Raw genomic sequence first — 23,467 nt, 5'->3', positions numbered from 1 at the left:
ATCAATAACAAGTACTCCGTAGATCGAGTGGAATCATTTCGGTGGCGCCTCCGGAGTAAGTCTTCATCTTCATCATGTCGCTAATTCATTAGATCCATCGTTCTTTGACTGTATCATCATCGGTTGTCTCCACTGGTTGTCCAGCTCCGATCTGCTCTTTTTAACTTTGATCTTTAGATTTTTGGATTGTTTCTGCTGCCTCCACCACCACCAGCGCATCTCGTGTCTGACCTTGCCCATCTGCTTCCTGCAAGTCTGCAACCACCGAACGTTGAACTGCGCCATCTTTCGTTCTAGAACCGCTTGTGATTCGTCTCATCTCACTTTTCCTTTCATCACATCTTCCGTCTTGCTGCCTAATCTCCCTCGTGCCCCGTGGACATTTCTATTCGCTCGCCAGGAATGTCCTACTATCCGCCTTATTCTGGCCCACCGGGCTACCCCCCACCACAGCAGCAACAACAGCAGCAGCAGTACTCGTATCCTCCTAATTACGGATCTCCGCAACCTTACCAGTAAGAGTCTCTCAAAGTCTTTCACTGGTGTTGGAAGGTTTCGTTGACTGACCGTTCGAAAGACAAATGCAGAACCATCATCACCAACAATCTTCCTACGGCGGCGGTTACCCCGGCCAAGCGTACCGTGAGCAACATCCTCCTCCGAATCCTTACGGGTATGGCCAGCCCTCCCCTCAGCCTGGTTACGGCGCGCCTCCTCCACACAACGGTTACGGTGTATGTCCTCATCAGTGAAGATAACTGTGAACAAAAAAAAATGCAAGTGTGGCTGACTTTGTATGCAGCAACCGCCGTCAGGATACGGCCAGCCGCCGCCGCCTACTGGAAATGCGGTGTATGGTGGAAGACAGCCTGGTATGTGATCGCGTTTGGTGCAGGAAGAACTGCATTCTGCTTTGGAAAGTGTCAGTATGCGGCCGCTGACATCTGCAACACAGGCATGAACCAGTATCAGAACACCTACTCGCACGGTCATCAGGGTGGTCCACCACCACCACCCACTGATCCGGTCGCGTTCGGCCACGGAGCTCCACAGGGATACAGTTTCCAGTACTCTCGATGCACTGGTAAGCGCAAGGCCTTGCTGATTGGAATCAACTATTTCGGGCAGAAGGGCCAGCTGCGTGGTTGTATCAACGATGTCAAGAACATGTCGACGTATTTGAACCAGAACTTCGGCTACGCGCGCGAGGACATGGTGCTGTTGACGGACGACCAGCAGAACCCCATGAGCCAGCCTACGAAGGCTAACATCCTGCGGGCGATGCATTGGTTGGTCAAGGATGCGCAGCCGAATGATTCGCTCTTTTTCCACTACTCAGGTGAGACCGTACTTTGACGGGTGCTTCCCACAATGAAACTAAAATTTTGTCTGAGACAGGTCATGGTGGTCAGACTCCGGACTTGGATGGCGACGAGGAAGACGGATATGATGAGGTCATCTACCCGGTCGACTTTCGACAAGCCGGTCACATTGTGGACGACGAGATGCACCGGATCATGGTCCGGCCACTACGCCCGGGAGTACGCTTGACCGCAATCTTCGACTCGTGTCACTCGGGCTCCGCCTTGGACCTCCCCTACATCTACTCGACACAGGGTATCCTCAAGGAGCCCAACCTGGCCAAGGAGGCCGGACAAGGGCTCCTGGGTGTGGTCTCGGCCTATGCGCGCGGCGACATGAGCGGCATGGTGTCCACCGCGGTTGGGTTCTTGAAACGCGCCACCAAGGGCGACGAGGCCTACACGCGCAGCAAGCAGACCAAGACCAGCCCGGCGGACGTCATCATGTGGTCTGGCAGCAAGGACAGCCAGACCAGCCAGGATGCTCAGATCGGTGGCCAGGCCACCGGCGCCATGTCCTGGGCGTTCATCACCGCTCTCCGCAAGAACCCCCAGCAGAGCTATGTACAGTTACTGAACAGTATCCGGGATGAGTTGGCAACCAAGTACTCGCAGAAACCGCAGCTGAGCTGCAGTCATCCATTGGGTAAGCATTCGTCCTTGTGTTTTGGTCTCTGATCTAAAAGGGAAACATCGCTAACGGAAGTAATAATATATAGACACGAACCTTCTCTACGTCATGTAAATAAGTTACGCATAATGGCCCGCTGTATTCTCGCTCGGTTTGCATGGGAGGAAAAATGAAAATAGGCGAGTTGCCTGGCTGATTACGGATTCTCGCAATATCTCCTTGTCTATTGTCTTCATTGCTTGTTTACTTTCGCTTGCGATGGGGTATTTTTTTTCAGTATAAGGAAACCTCGACCTGTAATTTGCTTGTTCCTTGCATAGTCTGGTTCACTAGCTTGGAGACCCTGCAAGGAGTGGCTTATGCAGGTGCATTTGTATATGATTTCATGGTCGTAGTATATCATCATCTGTCTATTGTTTCAAAGTTATCATAAAAACTTTTCGTCGTGACGTAACATTGCGGACTTCATGCACAATTTTCGGCGAGTTCGGGAAGCAGGCTCAGGGAGATCCTTTCGAACATCGCCGTGCGTCGGCTACAGGCCAGGCCAGAAGCTGCTGCGAACATCATAGTGCCAATCCGCTAATCCCCAGGCCAGATTGGCCCGATTCGGCAGTGATCAGACACTACTGTGACATGGAGGGGCAAGGGATCTTTCTGACGAGGAGAAGAGTCCAGCGGAGCTGACAGCATGGGCTACTCGGACGGATGCCACCGTTGTGGGGGAGCGGGATCGAGATAGTAACAAGCATGAAGTCTACCATCTCTGTGGGGCATTAATGACTGTCCGTGAGAACGACGCGCTGAAGGTCTCTTTCCCCTTGCGCTGCGACGCGGCAATGATGCCCGTTCGATCTGTCACAGGCGTCGCATTGATGATCTTATCAAATTCCTCATCGTCGCTAACTGCTGATCCGGACTCGGCATCTGAATCTTCTAATGGCGTCGGATCCGGTCGGGCAATCTTCTCGGGTTGCGGCTTGTCCGGGACGGAAGGATTCTGGAAGGATTTCGAATTGAGGATTTTGGCGCGGATCTCGGCCATTTGGGCCTCGTCTTCGGAGTCATCTGAGATGGCGTACGGGTCTCGTTCTTCCTCCGCTTCTTCCTTATCCTCGCCCTCGCCCTCACTCTGCTCATCCTTCTCCTCGTCTTCTGCGTCGGATTCCGCCGATGCAGCTCGTCTGTTTGTATTTCCTACTGTCCACATATCGTCGGCACCGCCCTCTGCGCGATTTTCCTCGTACTCCCGCTCAATCTTGGCCAACCACTCTTCCTCTGCCTTCTTGATGTCCTCTTCCGTCGCACAGGCAGCGTATCGTTTCAACAGTGCCGAATTGATCTCGAGGAAAGCTTCGCCGTAATTGAAGTGCTTGAGCACCTCTCGCGCCCAGTCTTCATGCCCGCAGATGCAGAAGCAGGCGGCCAACGCTTCGACGCAGTTTAACCGCCACGGTCGTCCATAATTCACTGTGTTGGCTGCAATAAGGTACGGTACTGTATATCGAGAAATCATCAGCTCTTTGTCCTGCAAGAAAACGTAGATGCGATTGGGAACAAAGCACTTACACAGTCGTTCGCACCGGCCACCAATTCGCGACCAAGGGACCTCCTTGACCCTCACCCAGGAACACTCTACCACTGCAGCTCCGAACTGCTCTAATAGTTCACGATCGGCCGGGGAAAGAATCTTCTTTGCATTTGGCCTGAAAAGCTACCCGTTACTTATCGTCACCATGGAGGCGAGGGAGAAAAAGAGACCTACGAGATCACCACCCCGGCAAACTTCTGACCGATCGCCAGTTCTCGCATCAACCCAAAGTGCATCAGCCTCTTTCCAGAGCATCGCTTCGGATCGCAGTGTCCTAAATCCCAGCAGGCGGCCTTGAAGGCAGGCCTGTTCGTAGCCGAACCATCGTCGTCATCGCGGGGTACTGGGCGTGGCCGTGGGCGGGGGTTGGAGGAGAATTTCTTGCCTCCTCGCGAGAAGTTGTCTTTCTTGTGACGGACCATTCTTTGCGTTAGCTTTGTTCAAATAGTAATGTAAGAATAAACCGCCAGAATTGTCCAGTATGCAAGAGTACGAGTGATGGGTGTAGGAGATGTGATTGAGAAAATCTACCAACGGAGGCAAGACGCCGATGAGGGCGCCACACGTGGAGCTCGGCGGGCGGGACTAACAATCATAATAGAGTACTGCACCTCTCTCTCCATCGTCAGCCAGCACCAGGCAGCCAAGAATTGTCGGTCTTCCAATTCATCAATACATCCTAGTTAGCGTTTACAGTCTGTGCAGTGCGTCTAGCTTGGCTACTACTAGAATTGTCGCTGTCCCCTGTTTAATTTCCCCCTTGTTCCTTCGTCAGTCGTCATCCTGGAGGCAGCATCGGCACGTATGGCAGCTAGGGACCGGTATGGTGCCTACGCTGATGTCGGGCTCACACCGCTGCAACGAGCCATTCGTACGTCTCAAAACGGTTCGCTATGAGAAGGAGCGCTCTGGACTGACACTTGATGATCAATAGGAAATGCCTGTGACTTTTCTCTCTACGAGCCCAACCTCGCTCTGAACCTCGAGGTTGCGGACCTGATCAACTCCAAAAAAGGCAATGCGTGAGTCGCCGCTCGGAATCCTGATTCACACGTACGAGGCGCATTCTTATCAGTCCTAGTCCTCGAGAGGCAGCGTTTGAGATTGTCCGCCTGATTAATTCCCGGAATCAAAATGTCGCATTGCTGGCGTTAGCGGTAGGTAGTTTCGTTGGCTGGCGGACAGGGAGCTGGTGCGGGGCTGACCACGGTTGCTTGTGAACAGCTCCTCGACATCTGCGTCAAGAACTGCGGTTATCCGTTCCACCTCCAAATCAGTACAAAGGAGTTTCTCAATGAGTTGGTTCGTCGTTTTCCAGAAAGACCGCCAATGCGGCCCTCCCGGGTGCAGCACCGGATCCTGGAGTCGATTGAAGAATGGCGGCAGACTATATGCCAGACGTCGCGGTACAAGGAGGATCTGGGCCATATTCGCGACATGCACCGTCTGCTGTTATACAAGGGCTACATGTTTCCTGAGATCCGTCATGAAGATGCCGCGGTCCTGAACCCAAGCGACGTACGTCCTTGTCTTCGTGGTTCCCGCCCTATGGCATGAATAGGACTGACATTTTGCTGGACAACAGAATTTGCGTTCGGCGGAGGAGATGGAGGAGGAAGAGCGGGAAGCACAATCGGCGAAGTTGCAGGAGCTGATCCGCCGAGGCACGCCAGCGGATTTGCAGGAAGCCAATCGACTGATGAAGGTGATGGCCGGTTTCGACACCCGACACAAGACCGACTACCGGGCCAAGGCAGCTGAGGAAGTGGCTAAGGTGCAGCAGAAGGCTAAGATTTTGGAGGAGATGCTACAGAGCCACAAGCCGGGCGATCGGATTGCTGAAGGCGACGTGTTTGAGGTGAAGATTGCGCCCGGCGACTGAACGTCTGCGGCCACTAACCAATTCGAATAGGAACTTGCGAGTGCACTTCAAAGTGCTCATCCGAAGATTCAGAAGATGTGCGAAGAAGAGTCGGATGACCCTGAGGCTGTTCATAAACTGCTGGAGATCAATGACAGCATTCACCGCACCATTGAACGTTACAAGTTGGTTAAGAAGGGCGACTACGATGCGGCATCCAAGATCCCCAAGGGTACTCTAGGCACTACAACGGGGGTTTCGAAGAACGCAAATAACGAACTCTCCTTGATCGATTTCGACCCGGAGCCGAGCTCGAACGGCAATGCCCCGCCACCGGCGGGGGGCAGTTCCTTGGAGAATGACCTGCTTGGCTTGTCAATAGAGGAGCCAGTCCCCGCTGGAAGTATCTCGTTGGGACCTGGTTAGTCCGTTAAGGAACAGGATGAGCGCAAGATCTGATGACTGACGATGGACATAGGAAATCTGACTACATCTGCAAACGCACCGCTACAACAAGCCCCTGCAGGATTCAAGCCCACTTACGATATCATGGCTTCGTTCAATTCGTCCCGACCTGTCTCACAGTCTTCGACGCCGGCTCCCCGACCACCTCAGCAACCGACTGCGACCCCCACACCACCACCGCCGCCTGCGAGCGATCCTTTTGCAGCTCTTGTGTCCGCAAGCCCTCGGACCTCCAGTCCCTTCCCGCCCGGAGCTTCTTCGACTCAGTCGCCCGCAGCTGCTTCGTCGGCTCTCCTCGACTTGGTGGGAGCTGGTCCTCCTACCACCGCAGCGGCCAGTGGTAGCAGTGCCCAGACCCAAGACGATGACGAGTGGAACTTTGCTTCCTCGCTGCCGGAGAGCAACGCCCTTCCGACCACTAATAAAGTGCAAGTGTTGAACTCGTCTTTACGGATCGAGTTTGTTGCCCGGCGGCATCCCAACCAACCCAAGCAGATTCACGTGGTAGCCCTATTTTCGAACACCACCGGCCAACCGCTGAACGAACTGCACTTTCAGGTGGCTGTAGAGAAGGTTAGTTCCATCAGCTACGATCAACAAACCAATCATGCTAACAGCACGACAGGCTTATACATTGCAGCTCCGGCCGCAGTCTGGACGTGATATCGGACCGCTGCAGCAAAATGGCGTCCAGCAGGAGATGTTACTGGATGGAGTGGATGCAGGCAAGGGTAATTCGGTCAAGGTTCGGTTTAGAGTGTCCTACAGGCTAGGCGCCGAGAGGAAAGAAGAACAAGGGATGGTGCCGCCGTTGGGTATTGCCTAGGGGATGGAGATGATGGCCGGCAAGTTGTAATGGATATCCCCGATATGCTGTTCTGTGTGCTTGCCGTGGTCTCGTCTATTTGGGAGTTGTGATGCCCGAAAACTCGATTCCACTACAAGCGTTGATTGTCCATATTTATTTCCCATTTTATTTTTTCCCCCTTGGCTGATTGAGCAGTCTTTCTTCCTCATTCTCTTTCTTTCACACCAATAGATTGAGAGCAGACTGTTGGTTGCTGAGATTTAGCGGTATACCAGTATTAGTCGGTTGGTTAAAGTGTCGTTCTACTACTCTGTAGTCATTTGGCATTGCTAGCATTGATAGTACCTATAGGCAATATAGGCAATATAGGCAATATAGGCAATATAGGCAATATAGGCAAAAGGCCAAGGACCTTGAGGCAACGCCGAGGATACTCGTGCCCAGTCACAAGGCAAAGATGCCGCCTGGCCAGTCGTAAGGCTGAAAATTCAATCTAGCCCTTGCGCACAAGCCTCCTAGGTGGCTAGGCAGTTCTGGCAAGCTTGCACTATAACGAATGGCAGACTGGCACACGTACCTCAAACCACTGGAAAACTCCGTCGAAGCGAGAGGGTCAGCTGTAGTGGTGGCGCACGCCCAATCTTTGGATTTCGGTCATGCCTCGGGTGAGATGCGGAGGAGTCCGGATAACAGGAGGATGCCAACTTTGGGCATGAGTGTTAAGCGAGGATGTGATACTATCTGCGGAGCGAGACTCTGAATGGTCGACTTTCAAGAAGCCACAGTGTATTCGTTGCCTATAGAGCCAGCTACATGGCGATAAGGGAAGAAAGACTGAGCCTATGATAATCCGAGAAGGCGATAGCCTGATAACGGCTACCCCGAGGAGCGTCTGCAGGTTTCCCTCGGGGTGGCGAATCGGACGGTTCAGTCCAACCAAGGATGGAAGGTGGGAGGGACCGTGACAAGCGATGAGGTGGGCTGATCTTATAGCAGATATTTGCAGATCATGGCAGCAAATCACTAGGAGACTGGACAGCCTGAATAGCCGTAACGCCTTGAGATCATCCTTGCATGAGACTGACGCAGGTACATACGTAGTCAGATAACGGCGAATCGGCGATTTAACGGTCTCTTGGAGGGTACCTTTACCTAGACTCAATGCACGGTCGATCTGCAGAGTTCAGTAGCTAGCCAAGGATGCATGTACTGGATCCCCCTCGTTCAGAGTAGAGACGATGCAGCAAGTAGGCTGATTTCATTCAAAGGACGATGTGGAGTCGTGGAGATTCCATAGGATGAAGGTATAAGATGAGAGGAGTGGGATCCGTACCGTGTATGGATAACGACTGATCCATGTCTGAAGCTGTTCAAATCGAACTGCCATATTGGGAAAGATCGATCCAGTGTGGAAGCGGGTGGGGTGGGTGGGGGCTGTATATCACGTGATCTTATGCAGCACAGCATCCAACAGAAATTACTCAGTTAGAACCGCGTAAAGCCGATGCAGATCCAGAAAAGTTTTCATCATCTGGTTGCGCGATACGATTGATTGCTGCTCGGTGGGTCTCCTAAATATACTTTTGCACTATCTCCAGTTCCATCACTCTTGTATCATTTGTATGGTTGGAAACGATCGCTTGCAAGATGTCCTTAGGTACCGTGGACCCTGGGGGGGTACTACTCGGTGCTTCGTAGGGGCCTCGGGAAAACTATGCGTGCATCTTTCCCCTCTTACCATTTAGCACATTCTCGTCTACTAGACAGGCTGAAATGTGAAGTTTGAAATGTGAAATGTTCAATGAGATTGCACTATCGATAACTCTTGACCGTCAGGACTAGACTAGGGGATACCTTATGGCCAACAGGGCAGTCAGCAAAAGCCTTGTGCTGCGAAACTGAGTGTAGTCTTACAGCGTATCATATTACACACCGGGTAGTATGCACAGGTAGGTACTATCAAAGGTCGCATGAGTTGGCCAGGTTGAGTCTAGAGTCTAGACTCAATGTCGAGATCAGTCTTCTGCAGACAATCCGATAAAGGAAGTACCCCATCAATGAAGAAATGGACTCAATCAGATTGTCGTGATTCGTCTTACTCAAGGGGAAATGAGTTCCGGGGTAACACACACTCTCTCAACCTTGAACCCAGAAACATGCCCCGAGGACAAGGCCACCGCTCTTCCCGTCTCTAGGTGTTGACAAATCCTTCCACCAGTCCAGCTCAATTGAACGCAGGTCACTACCTCAGGTTGAGACAAGGCGAGCGAGCAAACCCCGGTCCTCAGCTCTCACACGGGTACAGGGGGGTATGTCAGGTAAGTATGCAATCGGAACACTCCTTGCCGTGCCTCCAACTACACACCTCAATCGTAAAGTAGTCTCTCTGTACTACCTGCATACACCCATCTATAGCAGACGCTACTATGCTCTGGGTTCGTCGACGTGGATCCATGGATACAGGCATTTGCGCCATCCAGACTAGTTTTCCGACCTGCACCAAGACTCAAGCAGCGCCCTTGGTGGCCTCGACGGGGAAGGATCCAAACTCTCCCATACCCCGAGAACCCGTGGCTCCTTGCTCTAGACTCGCTCTATGTTGACAGCTGCCTACCACCGCCCCCCAAACGCAGGGATCGGGCGATACCTTCTGGGCGCAAAGTTTACCAGGCTTTTCTCTCCTCTCCTCCTCCTCTCCTCTCCATACTTATTCTTCTACTTCACCTCCTCTCTCTTTTTCCTCTTATTCTAATATACTGCTCCTTTCGCCTTGGACCGAAGGCAAGCGTTGCGTATATAGCGTACCTGTCGATGGTATATACTCGTGTCTAAATACCCGTCATTTACTCTTTACTCTTTTTCCACCCCACAATTCTCCTTCACAATGGCCTCGCCAGATCTGGATCTGGATGTCGCCCCCATCCCTCGTTCGCGAGAGGAAAACCAAGAAAGGTAGTTATTGTGCCAGCCTTCTCATTTCTACCTGAAAAGTGAGTAATACTGACTGCCAGAAGAGCGTTCATCGCTGCCTCCAGACGTAAAGATCGAAGCTTGGATGCTCGCCTGGAATCAGCCAACCGGGCCTCGATGCTGCACAAAAAGCGCACGGGCAAGGCCCTTCATATTACCAAAGAAATCGTTGAACGCGAGGCCATGTATGAGGAAATTGACGAGCGCTACCAAGAGAAGCGTATCCGTATGCTTCAAGCGCAGAACCTCCACATCGAGGAGCAGTTGAACCGACAACTACTGGCAGCGCTGGCTATGCGCAGCAACGGCATTCAACAACGCCGTGCTGCCAACTCACCTCAAGGTCCCATGAATGGCGTGCGCAAGATGAGTCTGGATCTCTCCAGCCTCCGTTCTTCCTTCTCAGAGAGCACGCCGACAGGGGCCATGACCAGTCCGATGGTGATGGATCACAACTACATGCCACCCCCCTCGTATAACGTGAGTCCACAGTCATCCTGTATGACGCCCGAGGCGTCGTATCCCGAGATGGTCCCCGCGTCCTCGTCGACTCAGATTCCACCATATCTCGCCAATGCCGCTCAACAGACGCCCCCATCACCGCATCAGACTGTGGGCCCTCAATTTCGTCCGTTCTGGGCAGGCTTCCAACAACAGCAACAATATCCAGAGCATCTGCAACAACATCCTCAATTCTGGAACGGGACCCCGACACGGCAGTTTAGAGACCGACTGGCTTCGGCTCCTGAGATTCCTGTGCACAGTCTTCCGTCCACTATGGCAACTTCGATGTCGTCCTCTGACGTTACTTACGGACGGGTGTCGAATCACACACGAGTCCGGTCCGAGCCTGACCAGCCGTTCCTGGCTCAAGCACGATTTTCCGCCTCGGGATCGAGCTCACCGAAGATGGAGATGGTCTCCACCAGGACCCTGTCTACGCCTGATCTGTGCCCAACGCGGGGGACGCCCCACTCGCCCACCTCGATGGGCCATGACGCTGGGCACCTGGAGCTCGAGACAGTGACCAAGGAGGGCGAGGTTGTCTTCTCCGCGCCCCAGGAACTCGATCCTGACTACGACGAGTTCAGCCGCTTTGCTTGGGGACTGGGCAACGATGCACCGATCCAGGAACGAGAGACTTTTGGTTTTGACGACTACGTTGCATTGGATGAATTCACGGCGACCGCATGAACCTTCTGTACTTTTGATCTACCTTGCTCTGTATTATGATTTCTTTTCTTTTCTTTTTTTCCCCCCCTTTATACTTGGCTACTGTAAGGAATCTACGGTGACGGTTGGGGGCGGTGCGCAGGGGGAAGGGAGGGGATCAAATACCCAGGTCATGGCGTTAAATTGTACTGTACATTGGCTATGAGGAATGACATTCGATCATATTGAAAATATTGTACAGTAGAACATTCTACACACAGACGACTCACGTCAAGCATACGAAATTCTGGAATGAAGCAGGAGGAGACATCTAGAAAACACCGCAAACAGTAACCCCACCGCGTATGCAACCTTAAGATGAAGCCCCGCATTCTGGAAGCATGAACAGAGTTTGACGAGCACTTTATCCAGCTGTAGTCCCTAGCACTATTGCGACTGGATATTGAAATAACTTGATGGATAGGAGCAAGAATAAGAGAATGAGATACAGCCCCTCTCTCGATACGAGTAGGAAATACCCCACCTCAAGCAGTGAGTAATTCGGAGGGGAAAGAGCAGTATCCAGTGATCCCAGTCCATTGAATCAGGTCACATGATGACAGTCCAGGACCTCTGATCTGATCTGAACCTCTGTGCGGAGTCAGGAACTTAAAAAGCTTTGGAATCCGCGGAGGCAAGGTCAGGTAGAGTTAACTTTGACTTTGCCTGTACCTACTGACTCGTACTGGAGTGAAAAAGTCTGTACGACTAGGACCGCACTAACTACAATGGGTTAGTGGATTCAGTGCAGCGGGGCCGAACTCAAGTCCGGAAATAGAGTTTGGGCACTGTTCCACTGGGCAGGTGGATCGCCGCTCCTGATTTGAAATGGTGGAGTCACCCTCAGAGTACTCCGTACAGAATACATAGTATGTAGCCGGCTCAGTTGCGCTGCGACTGTGCTTAAGGTTAGGTGCATACGATCTACACTTGCATCTGCATATGCAGCTATCTAGACTTATCACACGTGGAGATACACACATTTATCATCTAGTAGTTGCTCAGTATCTTCTATCAAGAGATACTTAACGCAGTATTTGTAAGACTGCAACTTGAAAGGAAACTACGGATATGGTACAAAGTAAAAATTACCGCCCCATTAGAGCTACAGAGTAGAGCTTACGCACTGACCACAATTTAGCACTGTTTTCGGCTCACCTCAGCACAGACACAGACCACAACCGCAGGACTATTGCTGCTGGTCCTGGAGACTGGGGACTCGGAGTAGATGCCTGACCGGTGCCTTATCTGTCTTCCCTGGAAGTCCTCTTACTTTCACAGTACTGGTCCTACTGGACAATCACCGCGTTCAAGTACGCACCAGGCCCAGGTATAATCAAGAGTTAACTAAGTATGAGACTTAGGAGACTAGTTGCTTTCCAGTAATAAATCCGCATCAGTTACCTGGACGGGTTAGACCTGTGCTGCTCAGCAATTCCTCGGTATTTAGGATAGGCTTGCATTGCGGAAAAGTTACGCGCAGTAAGCACTCCATCAGATTCACTTGGTAAAGATTTCAAATAGTGTTGATATACTGGCCCATATCCACAGCAACTAAGCCCCAAAACAGGTAAACTCTCGCAAGGAGTAACTTAGGCCCAGTCCATAGTCAAGACTGGTGTTATCAGAGTTTCCGCCTAAATGTGCAGGCATCAACCCTGACCCTGCTTTTCTCGTCTCATTTTGAGTTGGCCCAGTAACAGTCTGCGTACCCCTACGGCTACGGGGGCCAATTTTCATCTCTGGATGGACAATTCCTCAATAGGGGAAAATTGTCCCTTGCACTTGTTTGCTAGGAGAAAGGACTAGACCGACCCCCTGCGCAGGGGAATCAGGGTGATCCGATCCTGGCCAACCAATGGAGAGTGAAAGACATACTACTCGGCCATCGCCGGCATCGACTTGCCGGTTACTGTTGCCACCCTCGCGCCTCAGCTAGTCTAGGTACGGGTGCGGCTACCTTAGGGACGGACACCACCAACTGGCAGTGGCCTAGTTGGGCAAGAGCACGGAGTTGATCCGACTCTTAAGCCAGTCCATCCTTTATCATATCACATCATGTCATACCTATCATATTATATCGTATTACCTAGGCCCGTTTGGAGTTCGCTTACATGCGACTAGAGCCGTCCAGACTACCATACGCCTCAGCTATCGACATGACCAGACTGCGTACTGCGTAGCCTGCCAGAGGCGAAGCGTGCCGCCAGCAAGAACGATGGTTGGATGGCCATCGCGCCATACGCACAGACGCAGGGCCGGCCTGGCCATCTCCAGGGTGGAGGGGCGGTTCAGCAGATCCCCCAATCCATTTGGGGGGGTAAGAAGGGGGGGGGGAAAGGCCGCGCGCCACTGGACGTTGGAGATGGTGGTAACTGGTGACACAACCTACCTAGGTAGCACTTAGAGTTCAGCTGCTAGTGTTCCCCGTACCGCAGAGTTAAAGTTTGAATGGCAACTGATTACCGTCCAATTATGAGGCTGACTCAAGTTCAAACCTCCGTTGGACGTTTTGTGTTGGCTGGTCAAGTCTGGTCTTAAATCATCTCTGATTCGTTGCAACCAATGCTTATCTCATAGCTATCGTAATTCCCTGCTAATCGCCTGTCTAAACAATATCCCTGACTAGCTGATAAGGACAGTGGGAGGGTGTGTGAACAAGGAAATGGAGTCAAATCAAATACCGAGGAAACAGCAGCTATTCCCGTCGACTGAATAGCTCGCGTCCAATATCCCCGCTTTTGCGCACGCTAACGCTCGAGCTGCTGCTCCGTCGGCGGCGGCTGCGGCTCTCGGCAGGATCAGCAGGGCTCAATCCGCTGGCCCGCGCATGCAGGTTCAGAATATCCGTCAAGCTCACCACCCCCACGAGGCGACCGGATAGTCGCGCTCCCGGTAATGCAGCTGCGGGAATCGACGGTGCCACCCCATGCGGCATTCCCACCGACGCAGCGGGATGCGAGAGTGATGCCGCATTCATGAATGGCTGAGGCGGACTGGGAAGATGAGGAGTGCTGTAGTTGGGGGCCGGTAAGTTGGTCGCGCTTGCGGGAGGTGACATCGGCGGTGACTGCGTCGAGTTGGTGCTGGCCGCCAAAGGAAGCTGAACGCTCGAGTGAGACGGTGTAGGTGGTCCCGACGACGAGGGCGACAAGGGATCGGTGACCCATAATCTACATTATTCTCGTTAATTGCAGTCCTTTCAACTTCAGCTTAGCTATATAGCGCTCACCGATGAGATTTGGTGGCCACTATTTTGGCTACGGTGTGCGCCAGAGTCGAGCTAGGATTCACATAGAACACAGGAAACGAGTCCTTGCCTTCTATGACACCTCTTGCAGATAGGATGACGGAGATGAAATGGATGCACGTGTTGTGGAGGAGAGGCAGCGATGACGATCTCGTGAGGAGCTTTTCAACCTTTCTTTTAGCAACCCTAGGATCCGGTTGGGGAAAAATCAGATGGCATACCTTGACATCCGTCGTAGAGATGTTGCCCACCACGTTGGAATGGTTATCTACCACAGCAATGGACGAGATTCCTTCGCTGTTCATGAGTTGCAGCGCTTCGCAAAGCTGCTTGTCACCACTGAATCTTTGTCAGTAAACTTCTCAGACACAAAGCAGGTGAAGCAGGAACACTCACTTGATGGAGATCACCTCGCGAGACCCGATGCCCAAATCACGCAGGTACTGAGGGTACAATTGATCGATGACGGGAAAGCTACGACCATTCTCCCATAGAAACTTGACCAGTCGGAATTGACTGACGATTCCCACCACTTCGCCGTTCTTGTGTTCATCCACCACGACCACACGGTGAACACCGCCGCCGAACGTCTCGACAGCCGTCATCAAGTTGGCTGATGCAGGAAGCGTGGTCAGCGGCTCACTCCGGCCCAGCTCTTTCACGTCTTTCAATGGAATTTTGTGCCCGTCCCTGGCCTTTCTCGCCAGCTCTTCATACGATTCACGAAGTTCTTCATTAGGCTGCGTCAGTCCGGCCGCAAGAAGAAGGTATGCATTCAAATCCGAGTAATCGAAAGTGCCCACGGCCGTTTTGTGTTCCGGGGTCTCTCGAATCAACAACACCGGGGCATCGGAGTCGATCAGAGTCTGTAAATACAAACCATTAGAGAACCATAGATCAAGCCTTAATGCAAAGCAAGCATACATTCGTTGCTTCCTCGATTCCAGTATCCAACTCGACAAATCTCAAATCATCGGGCCTGACAAGCTCCCCAATCGAGATTTCTCTCCAATCTCGGCCTACAAATGCTGGATTGACATCCTTAGGAGCAGGAGGGTTATCAATCAGACTCTGAATCGCCGCTTGTGTGAAGGACGGCTGTCGGCGTGTGCGCGGAGAACCAGGTGCAGCACGGAGACTCTCGCTGAAGCTCTGGCGATGCTGATGATTCGAGTGATTGAGTCGAAGGGATTGGCTCCGCGTTGATGGAGAGCGTGAATCGGTACTAGATCGTGGTGATGCAATAGCTGACCCATTGGAATGGTCTGCCACCGCTTCAAGATTCTGATGGTCCGCCATGGCTGAGTGAGGGGAAGGGGATTAAACCACAAAGGGGGGGGGAGCTGACCCTCCCGGAAGGATACAAGCGGATATGACAGGTTAGGTTGCGGAGAAAAGATGAAAGATAGCTCTCTGACTTATTACTATCTAAAAAGGACGCTCAGGATGCACTTCTGTGTCTCAATTTGGCAACTGAAATGGGCTTCACCAGCAAGATCGCTATGGACAAGCACCTCAATTCCCTTGAGGCGGTGCCCATCACGGGGCGGTGCGGGGGGAACAGCGGTGTTTGGCTCGGCATCGGCAACTGGCCAATCAATTGTGGGTATTGGTGTCATGGCGGCGTCATTACCATACCTGAAATCCACCTTACCTTATCAATGATACTGATCATACAACTGAACTGTAGGTTTCACGCTTGAGGCAATCATAGCCTGACTCCTGAGTCAGAGTCAAAGACCAGGAAGTAGATGTGAGAACTGTTGTCGAATATTTCTATCTGCTGCCACTTCAGGCACTTGCATTCATGCGAGTTACAGAAAGTCACTCAAGACGTCTCGGAGATCTCTCGGATTTTGCCCTCTCATCACTGGCTTTCTGGATCCAGATCCTCGCTGTGACGTCTCTTCTGGCGATTGGCCTGTCATCTTCAGCCTCTTTTGTGGTGGATCTCGAGGTCTAGACCCAGAGGCTTTTATACGTTGGAAGTATATCGTAGATGAACTGCAGCCTCTTTTGCCCAAGCCTTGACTGCCATCTGGCACGATGCGAAAGTCCAAAACAGGACTGCCCCGGTCTACAATGCCGCCTTCTACTGCGGGTTCATCACTGCTGTCATGAAAGCTTGTCTGATAGCATTCATAGAGTGTTAGGGGCTCTGATCCTTCCAGTTGGTCGGAATTTTTGATCACAAACTTTGGGATTGTTGTCACCTCCCACCGATCTTTGTCCAGGTTTTCACCTTGAAGGAAGGGTTTGAGATTAGGGCATCCATGGGCGATTATAAGACGCAATCCTGGAAGCGCACTGAGGTACCGTATCCCCACCGGTGTAAGGTCTGGTTGGCAGTACAATCTGAGGATGCGAAGGTGGGCAAATGCTCCTGGCGCCTCCGCCAGCTCACTCCACGTTCGTGCGATTCGATCGTTCAAACCAGCGGCATGTGGTTCCGAGCTGTCTAGCATCGGCATTACCTGCTGCAGTGGCGTGGCGATCTCCAGCGCAACGAGATTCTTGATATTAGCAATCTCCACGAGCTCTGGTATCCGCCCGAGCGAGGGTGACAGAGTCAAGACCAAGCGCCAGCTAAGAGTATCGCTCTTGACTACGCTCCAGTATTCTCGCAATGGCATCTGGGGCCACTTGACTTTCATGCATCGATATTTCGCAACACACCGAAATTCAGCGGGGTACACTGTTGCAAACAATTTCCACATGTATAAAGTCCTTCTCTGGCTGAAGACCGTTGTGTTGGACTCAGCATTAATTACGGCGCAGCATATCAGGGAGGACAGTGCGAGACCTTTACTTACCGTTGACCAAAGTGATCCCACAGTTTGCTTGCCATACGCCATGGAATATGGCTAAACAATTCGGGCGTCAGATTCCTCTGATCAGAGAGAAGCTGCTCCATTGCACACTCTTTCAAAGAGGGTGCGCCCTTTTGGTGTCTTGGATTTGGCTCCACAGTGCAGAATGGGCTTTCATGAACCCAAGATGGGCCCATAGAGTATGATAAACCAGGAAGCATAGCTTGTTCTTCGTAGACCTGACCGCTTTTCCGCTCCAGTTTTCGTACAGACATGGTAAGGTCAATAGTATGGTGGGAGAGAAGGCTGTTGGCCATGTCAGACTGAGTTTCAACCCAGTCGTATAGCTGGACAATATGATTTGTTTCGCGTCACTGCGATGGACTGCCCTGCCACTGAAGTTCAACAGCCTCTACTCAAGGATCTAGCCTGTTAACCATTGAAATAAAGCTTCGGGCATCGTTAATTGAGACTTTCCCTGAGCGGTGCCTTCGATATCATTACTAGCAGCAGCTCAGACTCTTCATTGGATTTGCCAGAGGTATCATGATGAAGAACTCCGCCTCGATCTCCAGACGCGAAACACAACCCTGTGATTCACGTGATCTAGCATCACTGTCCCTCTATTCCAGTGATGAAAGATAGTCGGCTTTAAATGTGTGAGCAGATAATTCAAAATCTTTGATTGTCTTTATATATGGCCATTAAGCGAGAATGATAGACTAGAAAAGAAGTAATGGGAATCCTTGATCTGATCCCAGCCCAAATCAAGTTATGTACAAAGATGGGCTATGATGGCTATCAGCCCTGCAGCATCCGATGAGGCCGCCAATCCATCCCGACCTTGGCCCCGACCATAGAGACAGCTGAAAGCACAACATGTCTATGCTCGTTCATGCATCGTCTGCTCAGGATCCGCGCATACACGCGCTGAGACTTGCAAGTCGTCTGTTCTTCCGATATTGTTCTCAGTGCCACAACGAGTCCCCTCGAGTCTTTGAAAAGAGGTAGATAGCCTCAGATTGCCAGTGAGGCGACAGGCTCTTCAGACACCCGGCACAGACAGATAAGTGGTATTTGGTAGTCGCCGATGAGACATGGTGGACGGTAGAGTCTCTCTCCAGCAGTGATTGTGGACTGAATGGCAACGCAGACAAGTAGCTAGTCGATGAGTTTCCCACGAGTGGGTGAAGGAATGATCGGATGTTCGGTATATGAAAGGATTGACTGAGGCATAGCTCGGGAGCTCGCGCGTGTTATCATATTTTGATGTGTACTTCTTTGAAACACAGCGCGGCTGAGAAGTCCTGGTATAAGGCATCTCTCGAACGGTGAGCTTCATGGTTCGATGGTCCGAAAGGCAGGTCACAGGTTGGATCTCGAAACTGTTCAGCTAGGGCATTAGCATCGAGCAAGCGGCTATTTATAAGGCTAGAATCCCCATATGGAAGACAATCGCATAGGACTCGAGCGCTTTGGTCAATATAAGGGATGCCAATGTCATCATCAAATGGCATTGGGGCCTCTAGTTTCTGTTTGAAAGGTAACATATGCAAGGGCAACTATCCTCGTGGAAATTTCGTCTTGTTTCGAACCATTAGTGAAGCTGAGTCTTGGATTCCCTGGAACCGGAAACAAAGAAGAGATCTGACCGTCAGTCAAATTGAGAGAAGCAAGGGCACATCTAAGCCCATTAGAGCCGACGCGATATAAGAGAGGGTAGATGTCAAATAAATGGTGATAATTTGCTAGGAAGGGGCAAATTCAAGGGTTGATGCTGAACAGTAGTTCCGCCCTTGTCTCCTTTGCACCCAATATTTTGTTGTTAATCTCTCTCTTCTTTCTTGGTACCACCACCACATCGCAGGACATAATTAAATAACCTTGACCTAGCCAAAGGTTTCAGCATTTTTTACTTATAGTAAGAGTAGGTCTGTTGTCTCAAATCTAGTGTTCTTCAAGGTGATGAAAGAGAGACATACTGAGTCATCTTGATGAAAGCTCTGGGGCCAGCGAGGACTCTTGGGTTGGCCCTGTGTGCCATAGTCAACTTGGAATCTATGTCACTCGCCAGTTATTCTCATTCCCAAGACTTCCTCGTTCTTCTCGTTTCCTTAATAGCCACAGGCGCCTCATGAAGGAATACTGTGGCCCGTATTTGGTCACATAAATGGCTATTGATGATGACGAGCATGACTGGGCATCCGCGCCCGTTACGTCTCCCTATCCTCCTTAGCTTTCTGGTGCCTTTTACTAAGGCTCTGATTCGGTGATGATCCGATGATTGAGTCAACCTTCGAGGTCAGGCGTGGAGAAGAGACGGCTGATACTGGTTGGTCACAAGCATCACCACGCTGACATCGTGTGCCCCTGATGCCAAGAGTTCTTCAAGAGCATCGATCAAAATCGAAGATTATCACAAACGGATAATCAACCATCTCGTTTTGCTCCTCTGACGGTCTGACCAGTCACACAATGGAAACTCTTGTGATCATTGCCATACGTCCCTCCAAAAAAAGTCATTGCCAGTCACTTGATGTTCAATACGATGCGGTGGGTTCAATGATCAGGAGGACTAAGTCCCCAGATGATATAAAACCCAAAAACGCCATCTGGGTTCAGAGGGACCCTTATGACTGTTTGCGTTCCTTCCTCAGCCGTGTGCTTATTTTGAGCTATCCGACCTCTATATAAATCCAACTTTTGTGGATTCCCGCGTTGATTTTCTGCCTCGAGGTCTTAGCTGTAGTTGTCGGAAGTTGGGTCAAGCAAAGCGCCGCAACGATGAGTTCTGATTCAGCAGGGGAGAGATTTCTGATGATTGAAAGTCGAGAGCACAAACCTCACTCTAAGACCAAGAGTAAGTTCAGGATGCTAAAATTTATCAGCTCTATCCTTTGGAAGCAGGCTTCATTACAGATAGCGACTGCTCGCCAGCATACAGTGTGGCTGTTTGATAATACTGCCCATCAGCGTGTCACTCCCAAAGCCCTTGCGCGAGGACGTCCGGCATGGCATTCTGAGGTTGTCGCCTGCGTGTTTGAAAAGGACAGTCGGAAAGATATCAGCAAGTTTGTCGCAACGATAGCGGATCTTATTGGTCTCGATGGGGAGATAGGCACTGAACCAGAGACCCGTCGCCAAATTGCCCGTCGACTGCGGCCGTTCTTGTACCAAACAGCACCAGCGCATACGGTGGTCATCGAGATCCCGTTGTCAGACGCCTCCATACATCTCCATCAAATTGGTCCCACGGACAGCAATGGTATTTGCAGCCAGACTGTGAATTTTGGTTCGCGCCATCTTGCAGACGGTACCAGAATACGGTCGTACCTTCGGGGTTGGGAGGGCGAGGTGTCCATGGAGACACTCTTCGCTGGTCCGGAAGGTTGGCTTCTGATATCCGACATAGACGACACTATCAAATATACAATGACTTCTGAACCCACGGGCATCTTACGGACTACTTTTGTCGAGCCTGCGCGTCCCATTCAAGGAATGCCTCAATTCTACTTCCATATACAGAGACAGCTAGTACCAACCTGCTTCTATCTATCAGCGTCACCATACAATCTATATCCTTTTCTCCGCGAGTTCATCTACACCTGGTTCACTCCAGGAACACTCATGCTTCGGGAGTCTTCCTGGATGGATGTCGGTTCGTTGATTCGATCCTTTACTACAGACACCATGGAGTATAAAGTGAACAACATGGAGAAGTTGTACCAGTCTTTTCCTGAGAGACGTGTGCTCTGCATTGGTGACTCCACGCAGACGGATCCGGAGGCCTATGCAGAGATCTACAGACGGCACCCGACCTGGGTGAAAGCGATTCTGATCCGTAAAGTCACAAACGTCCCACACTTGGAAGTGAAGAATTCTCCAGAGCGATTCAAGACTGCTTTTAAAGGGGTCCCGGAAAGTGTATGGACAGTATTCGAAGAGCCTAAAGAAGTATATCATGTCGTGGACCCACTTTCTTAGTCGATATCATGGGCTTGTCGCGGTAGCGAAGGAACAGTTGCGCGATTGGTGCACCAGAACTCAACCACAATATTGTGAGAATCCGTGGATGATACTCAGGCTCTTCTTATCACCCTAGTAAGGCATATAGCGGAAAGTCATCCGATAACTGCTGGTAGAGTTGCTGATATAAGCACAGTTACGTCAACATGAGGGCATCCGCATCATCGAAGTCTATACAGTTCGATGCAGTCTTGCTCCACATCGGCTGCCAGCAGATCATTGTTTCTGGTTATCAGAGAGTCAAAGTGTCTGCTGTACACTGTCGTCTTTCCCATAAAGCTTGTTTTCCAAAGTGGAATTAGAATTTGCCATCCAAAGTGGAATTAGAATTTGCCAGAGCTGCATGTGTTGCAAGTCTCTGCGAACCCCCGATACATTACAACTTCCTCGCGGGCTCATTGACAAAGAGGAAGCCTTTTCTATACTGTCATGACATACAATAAATGAATAGTAATTTGAACTCAACGGAAGCCTTGTCTACTGAATACTTTTCATCATGAAGCCAGCGAAGCCAGCGCAAACTGATATGGATGAACAAACATTCGTCCCGAGTACGATGAGGGCCCTTTACTACAGCCTTAGCGAGAACCACAGCCACGATGTGAAGGCTGTGGATTGCCCCGAGCCAGGCCTGATCTTTGATACTGACTTCCCCACACCCATACCGTCACCAACACAATATCTCATCAAAGTCCAGACGGCCGCCTTCTCACATGACGAGCTGCGACTGGCGAAAGTGCTCAACCCGAGGATATCCATGCCCAACATTCCCCTCCACAACTTCTGCGGCACCGTCATCAGCACGCCCGGTGAAGATCACTGGCGTCATGCTGGCCCTAAGTTCAAAGTGGAGGATGCCGTCTTCGGACTGATCAGTCACAGCCGAGACGGCGCCGCAGCCGATTACGTCCTCGCAACGGAAAACGAGCTCGCATTCAAGCCCAGGAACATCAGCGCCGCCGAGGCGGCGACGATCCCACTACCCGCCCTCACCGCATGGCAAGCCCTCTTCACCTACGGCAAATTGAACCCCGCCGACACGGGCCATGTTCGCGGTGGCCTGCGCGTGCTCGTCACCAACGCCCGCAACAGCGAGGTCGGCATCCAGGCGCTTCAGCTGCTGAGGGCCTCGTCCTTGTTCCCGCACTACCGCCCCTGGATCTGCACAACCTGCGACAACGAAGAACAGGGGACAACACTCCGCGACCAATTCCAGGTCGACGAGTACATTGTCGCGGCCCTCCCGTTGCCGCCCGACTGGGACCTGGCCACAACGTTCAAGCAGAAGCAGTGGGAGCCCGTGGATATCGTCATCGACTGCGCAGGCGAAGACATGTTCCAGCAAGCCCACTCACCAGCAGTTGTCAAGGAAGATGGCGCCGTCCTAACCGCCGTCGACCCCACGCCGGCTCAGAACGGGCGGACCGAGCAAGATACCCAGACCAGCAACGGCTCGAAGAAGAAAGGCCCGTTGAGCCGGTTTATCTCTGTCGAGCCGGATGGGAAGGCGCTCGCGCACATCGCCACGTTAGTCGAGGAACATAGCGTCCGCGGACGGGTAGAGAGCATCACGGATTTGGTCAACAGCGCAGATATACTAGATGCGGACGCTGCTGGCGCCGGTGGAGGGAGGCGAGGCGGGATGATGGTGATCCGGGTTAACCCATAGATGGGCGTATAGTCATTGCATATTCCGGCCATGGGCTTTTCGTTTCTGTCATAGCAATCAGTATGCTCTCTCCTTTGATTGGGTCACTATACGAGGTAAGGACACGATTTGCATTGGAGCGTACGAGCACGTCGTTTTAGTTTTGGGTCTTATATTTCAGGTACTATAATAGACCTTGCGTCAATCTATGACACCTAGTGAGACAAGAAGGGCCCTCGGTACTCGAGGATAATCGGAAGACTTGAATCGAAAATGGGAGTTTTAAGATAAAACACACATTCTGAAGTGAAGTAGGTAAAGTAGGTCCTCATCAACTGTCTGAGAAGGTTCACAAGGTGAAGCACGCAAAAGCCGAGAGATAACGGAGACGTTCACTCCAAGCTGCTTCCATCTGTGGAGTCCTAAGTGCTGGAGCGCATTGATGCTTCAGCGATCGAACTGTTGACACAGGCCCACTGCTTTCCATAGCCTGCGCGTAGCGCATAGAATTCGGCTATTATGTATGATGATGTTGTGTCCTGCCGCCGCAAGACAGCACTGCTCACCTCATTCCTGAGGGAGACATGAGCGAAAAAAGATGAAAGCAGGTACAAGCAGCTTCGAAGAGATGAAAAGCTTTGGATTTCGAAAGACCGACGGACCCCGTCTCAAACCGCATGTTTTAAAAAGAAAAATACATGAGATCGATCCATAAGTCTTTCTGCGCGCTATGTTCTGTGAGACACCGGTGAAAGACGTGAATGGGTAAGACAGAAGCGAAGACTGAAAACAGAATTAAATTGATAGCGGTTGAAAACCTGCATACCGGTATAA

At 51.4% G+C, this 23,467-nt stretch overlaps 7 protein-coding genes across 7 annotated transcripts; 5 read left to right on the top strand and 2 right to left on the bottom strand.

The window, feature by feature from the left end:
• Window positions 1–402: 402 nt before the first annotated feature.
• Window positions 403–2,106, top strand: casA (caspase family protein; the record flags this gene model as incomplete). Its single annotated transcript, XM_745326.2, has 4 exons — window positions 403–515; window positions 588–1,339; window positions 1,399–2,007; window positions 2,081–2,106. The coding sequence occupies 4 exons, from the start codon at window positions 403–405 to the stop codon at window positions 2,104–2,106; spliced, it is 1,500 nt and encodes a 499-aa protein (XP_750419.2).
• Window positions 2,107–2,749: 643 nt separating this feature from the next.
• On the bottom strand, window positions 2,750–4,005 carry AFUA_1G06690 (ribosome biogenesis TSR3 family protein; the record flags this gene model as incomplete). The annotated part of the gene is made up of 3 exons (XM_745325.2): window positions 2,750–3,489; window positions 3,562–3,698; window positions 3,758–4,005. The coding sequence occupies 3 exons, from the start codon at window positions 4,003–4,005 to the stop codon at window positions 2,750–2,752; spliced, it is 1,125 nt and encodes a 374-aa protein (XP_750418.2).
• A 172-nt stretch (window positions 4,006–4,177) lies between these two features.
• AFUA_1G06680 (VHS domain protein) lies at window positions 4,178–7,161 on the top strand. The gene is made up of 9 exons (XM_745324.2): window positions 4,178–4,454; window positions 4,518–4,605; window positions 4,665–4,740; window positions 4,808–5,101; window positions 5,169–5,441; window positions 5,496–5,865; window positions 5,923–6,482; window positions 6,535–7,068; window positions 7,105–7,161. Exons 1-8 carry the CDS (start codon window positions 4,388–4,390, stop codon window positions 6,733–6,735), a joined length of 1,929 nt encoding a protein of 642 aa, XP_750417.1. The 5' UTR covers window positions 4,178–4,387; the 3' UTR covers window positions 6,736–7,068; window positions 7,105–7,161.
• A 1,423-nt stretch (window positions 7,162–8,584) lies between these two features.
• Window positions 8,585–11,498, top strand: AFUA_1G06670 (uncharacterized protein). Its single transcript, XM_745323.3, has 2 exons — window positions 8,585–9,669; window positions 9,732–11,498. Exons 1-2 carry the CDS (start codon window positions 9,602–9,604, stop codon window positions 10,879–10,881), a joined length of 1,218 nt encoding a protein of 405 aa, XP_750416.2. The 5' UTR covers window positions 8,585–9,601; the 3' UTR covers window positions 10,882–11,498.
• Window positions 11,499–13,597: 2,099 nt separating this feature from the next.
• AFUA_1G06660 (CBS domain-containing protein) lies at window positions 13,598–17,004 on the bottom strand (the record flags this gene model as incomplete). The annotated part of the gene is made up of 7 exons (XM_745322.1): window positions 13,598–14,072; window positions 14,132–14,310; window positions 14,371–14,488; window positions 14,546–15,015; window positions 15,074–15,310; window positions 15,664–15,787; window positions 15,968–17,004. 7 exons carry the CDS (start codon window positions 17,002–17,004, stop codon window positions 13,598–13,600), a joined length of 2,640 nt encoding a protein of 879 aa, XP_750415.1.
• Window positions 17,005–18,872: 1,868 nt separating this feature from the next.
• Window positions 18,873–21,263, top strand: AFUA_1G06650 (phosphatidate phosphatase App1 family protein). The gene is made up of 2 exons (XM_745321.2): window positions 18,873–21,060; window positions 21,122–21,263. Exon 1 carries the CDS (start codon window positions 19,744–19,746, stop codon window positions 20,941–20,943), a length of 1,200 nt encoding a protein of 399 aa, XP_750414.1. The 5' UTR covers window positions 18,873–19,743; the 3' UTR covers window positions 20,944–21,060; window positions 21,122–21,263.
• A 218-nt stretch (window positions 21,264–21,481) lies between these two features.
• AFUA_1G06640 (NADP-dependent oxidoreductase) lies at window positions 21,482–22,654 on the top strand (the record flags this gene model as incomplete). The annotated part of the gene is made up of 1 exon (XM_745320.2): window positions 21,482–22,654. One exon carries the CDS (start codon window positions 21,482–21,484, stop codon window positions 22,652–22,654), a length of 1,173 nt encoding a protein of 390 aa, XP_750413.2.
• Between the last annotated feature and the right edge of the window lie 813 nt (window positions 22,655–23,467).

Source organism: Aspergillus fumigatus, chromosome 1 (assembly GCF_000002655.1).
Source record: "Aspergillus fumigatus Af293 chromosome 1, whole genome shotgun sequence".
In the NCBI taxonomy this organism is placed as follows: domain Eukaryota; kingdom Fungi; phylum Ascomycota; class Eurotiomycetes; order Eurotiales; family Aspergillaceae; genus Aspergillus; species Aspergillus fumigatus.
Note: the sequence above shows the minus strand (reverse complement) of the source record. Positions and strands in the feature narration are given on the sequence as shown.

Coding starts and splice junctions, on each gene's coding strand:
- AFUA_1G06680 (XM_745324.2), top strand. CDS start 4,388: ATGGCAGCTAGGGACCGGTATGGTGCCTACGCTGATGTCGGGCTCACA. Junction 4,455..4,517: donor ACCGCTGCAACGAGCCATTC/GTACGTCTCAAA, acceptor GATGATCAATAG/GAAATGCCTGTGACTTTTCT. Junction 4,606..4,664: donor AACTCCAAAAAAGGCAATGC/GTGAGTCGCCGC, acceptor TATCAGTCCTAG/TCCTCGAGAGGCAGCGTTTG.
- AFUA_1G06650 (XM_745321.2), top strand. CDS start 19,744: ATGAGTTCTGATTCAGCAGGGGAGAGATTTCTGATGATTGAAAGTCGA.
- AFUA_1G06670 (XM_745323.3), top strand. CDS start 9,602: ATGGCCTCGCCAGATCTGGATCTGGATGTCGCCCCCATCCCTCGTTCG. Junction 9,670..9,731: donor CGAGAGGAAAACCAAGAAAG/GTAGTTATTGTG, acceptor GACTGCCAGAAG/AGCGTTCATCGCTGCCTCCA.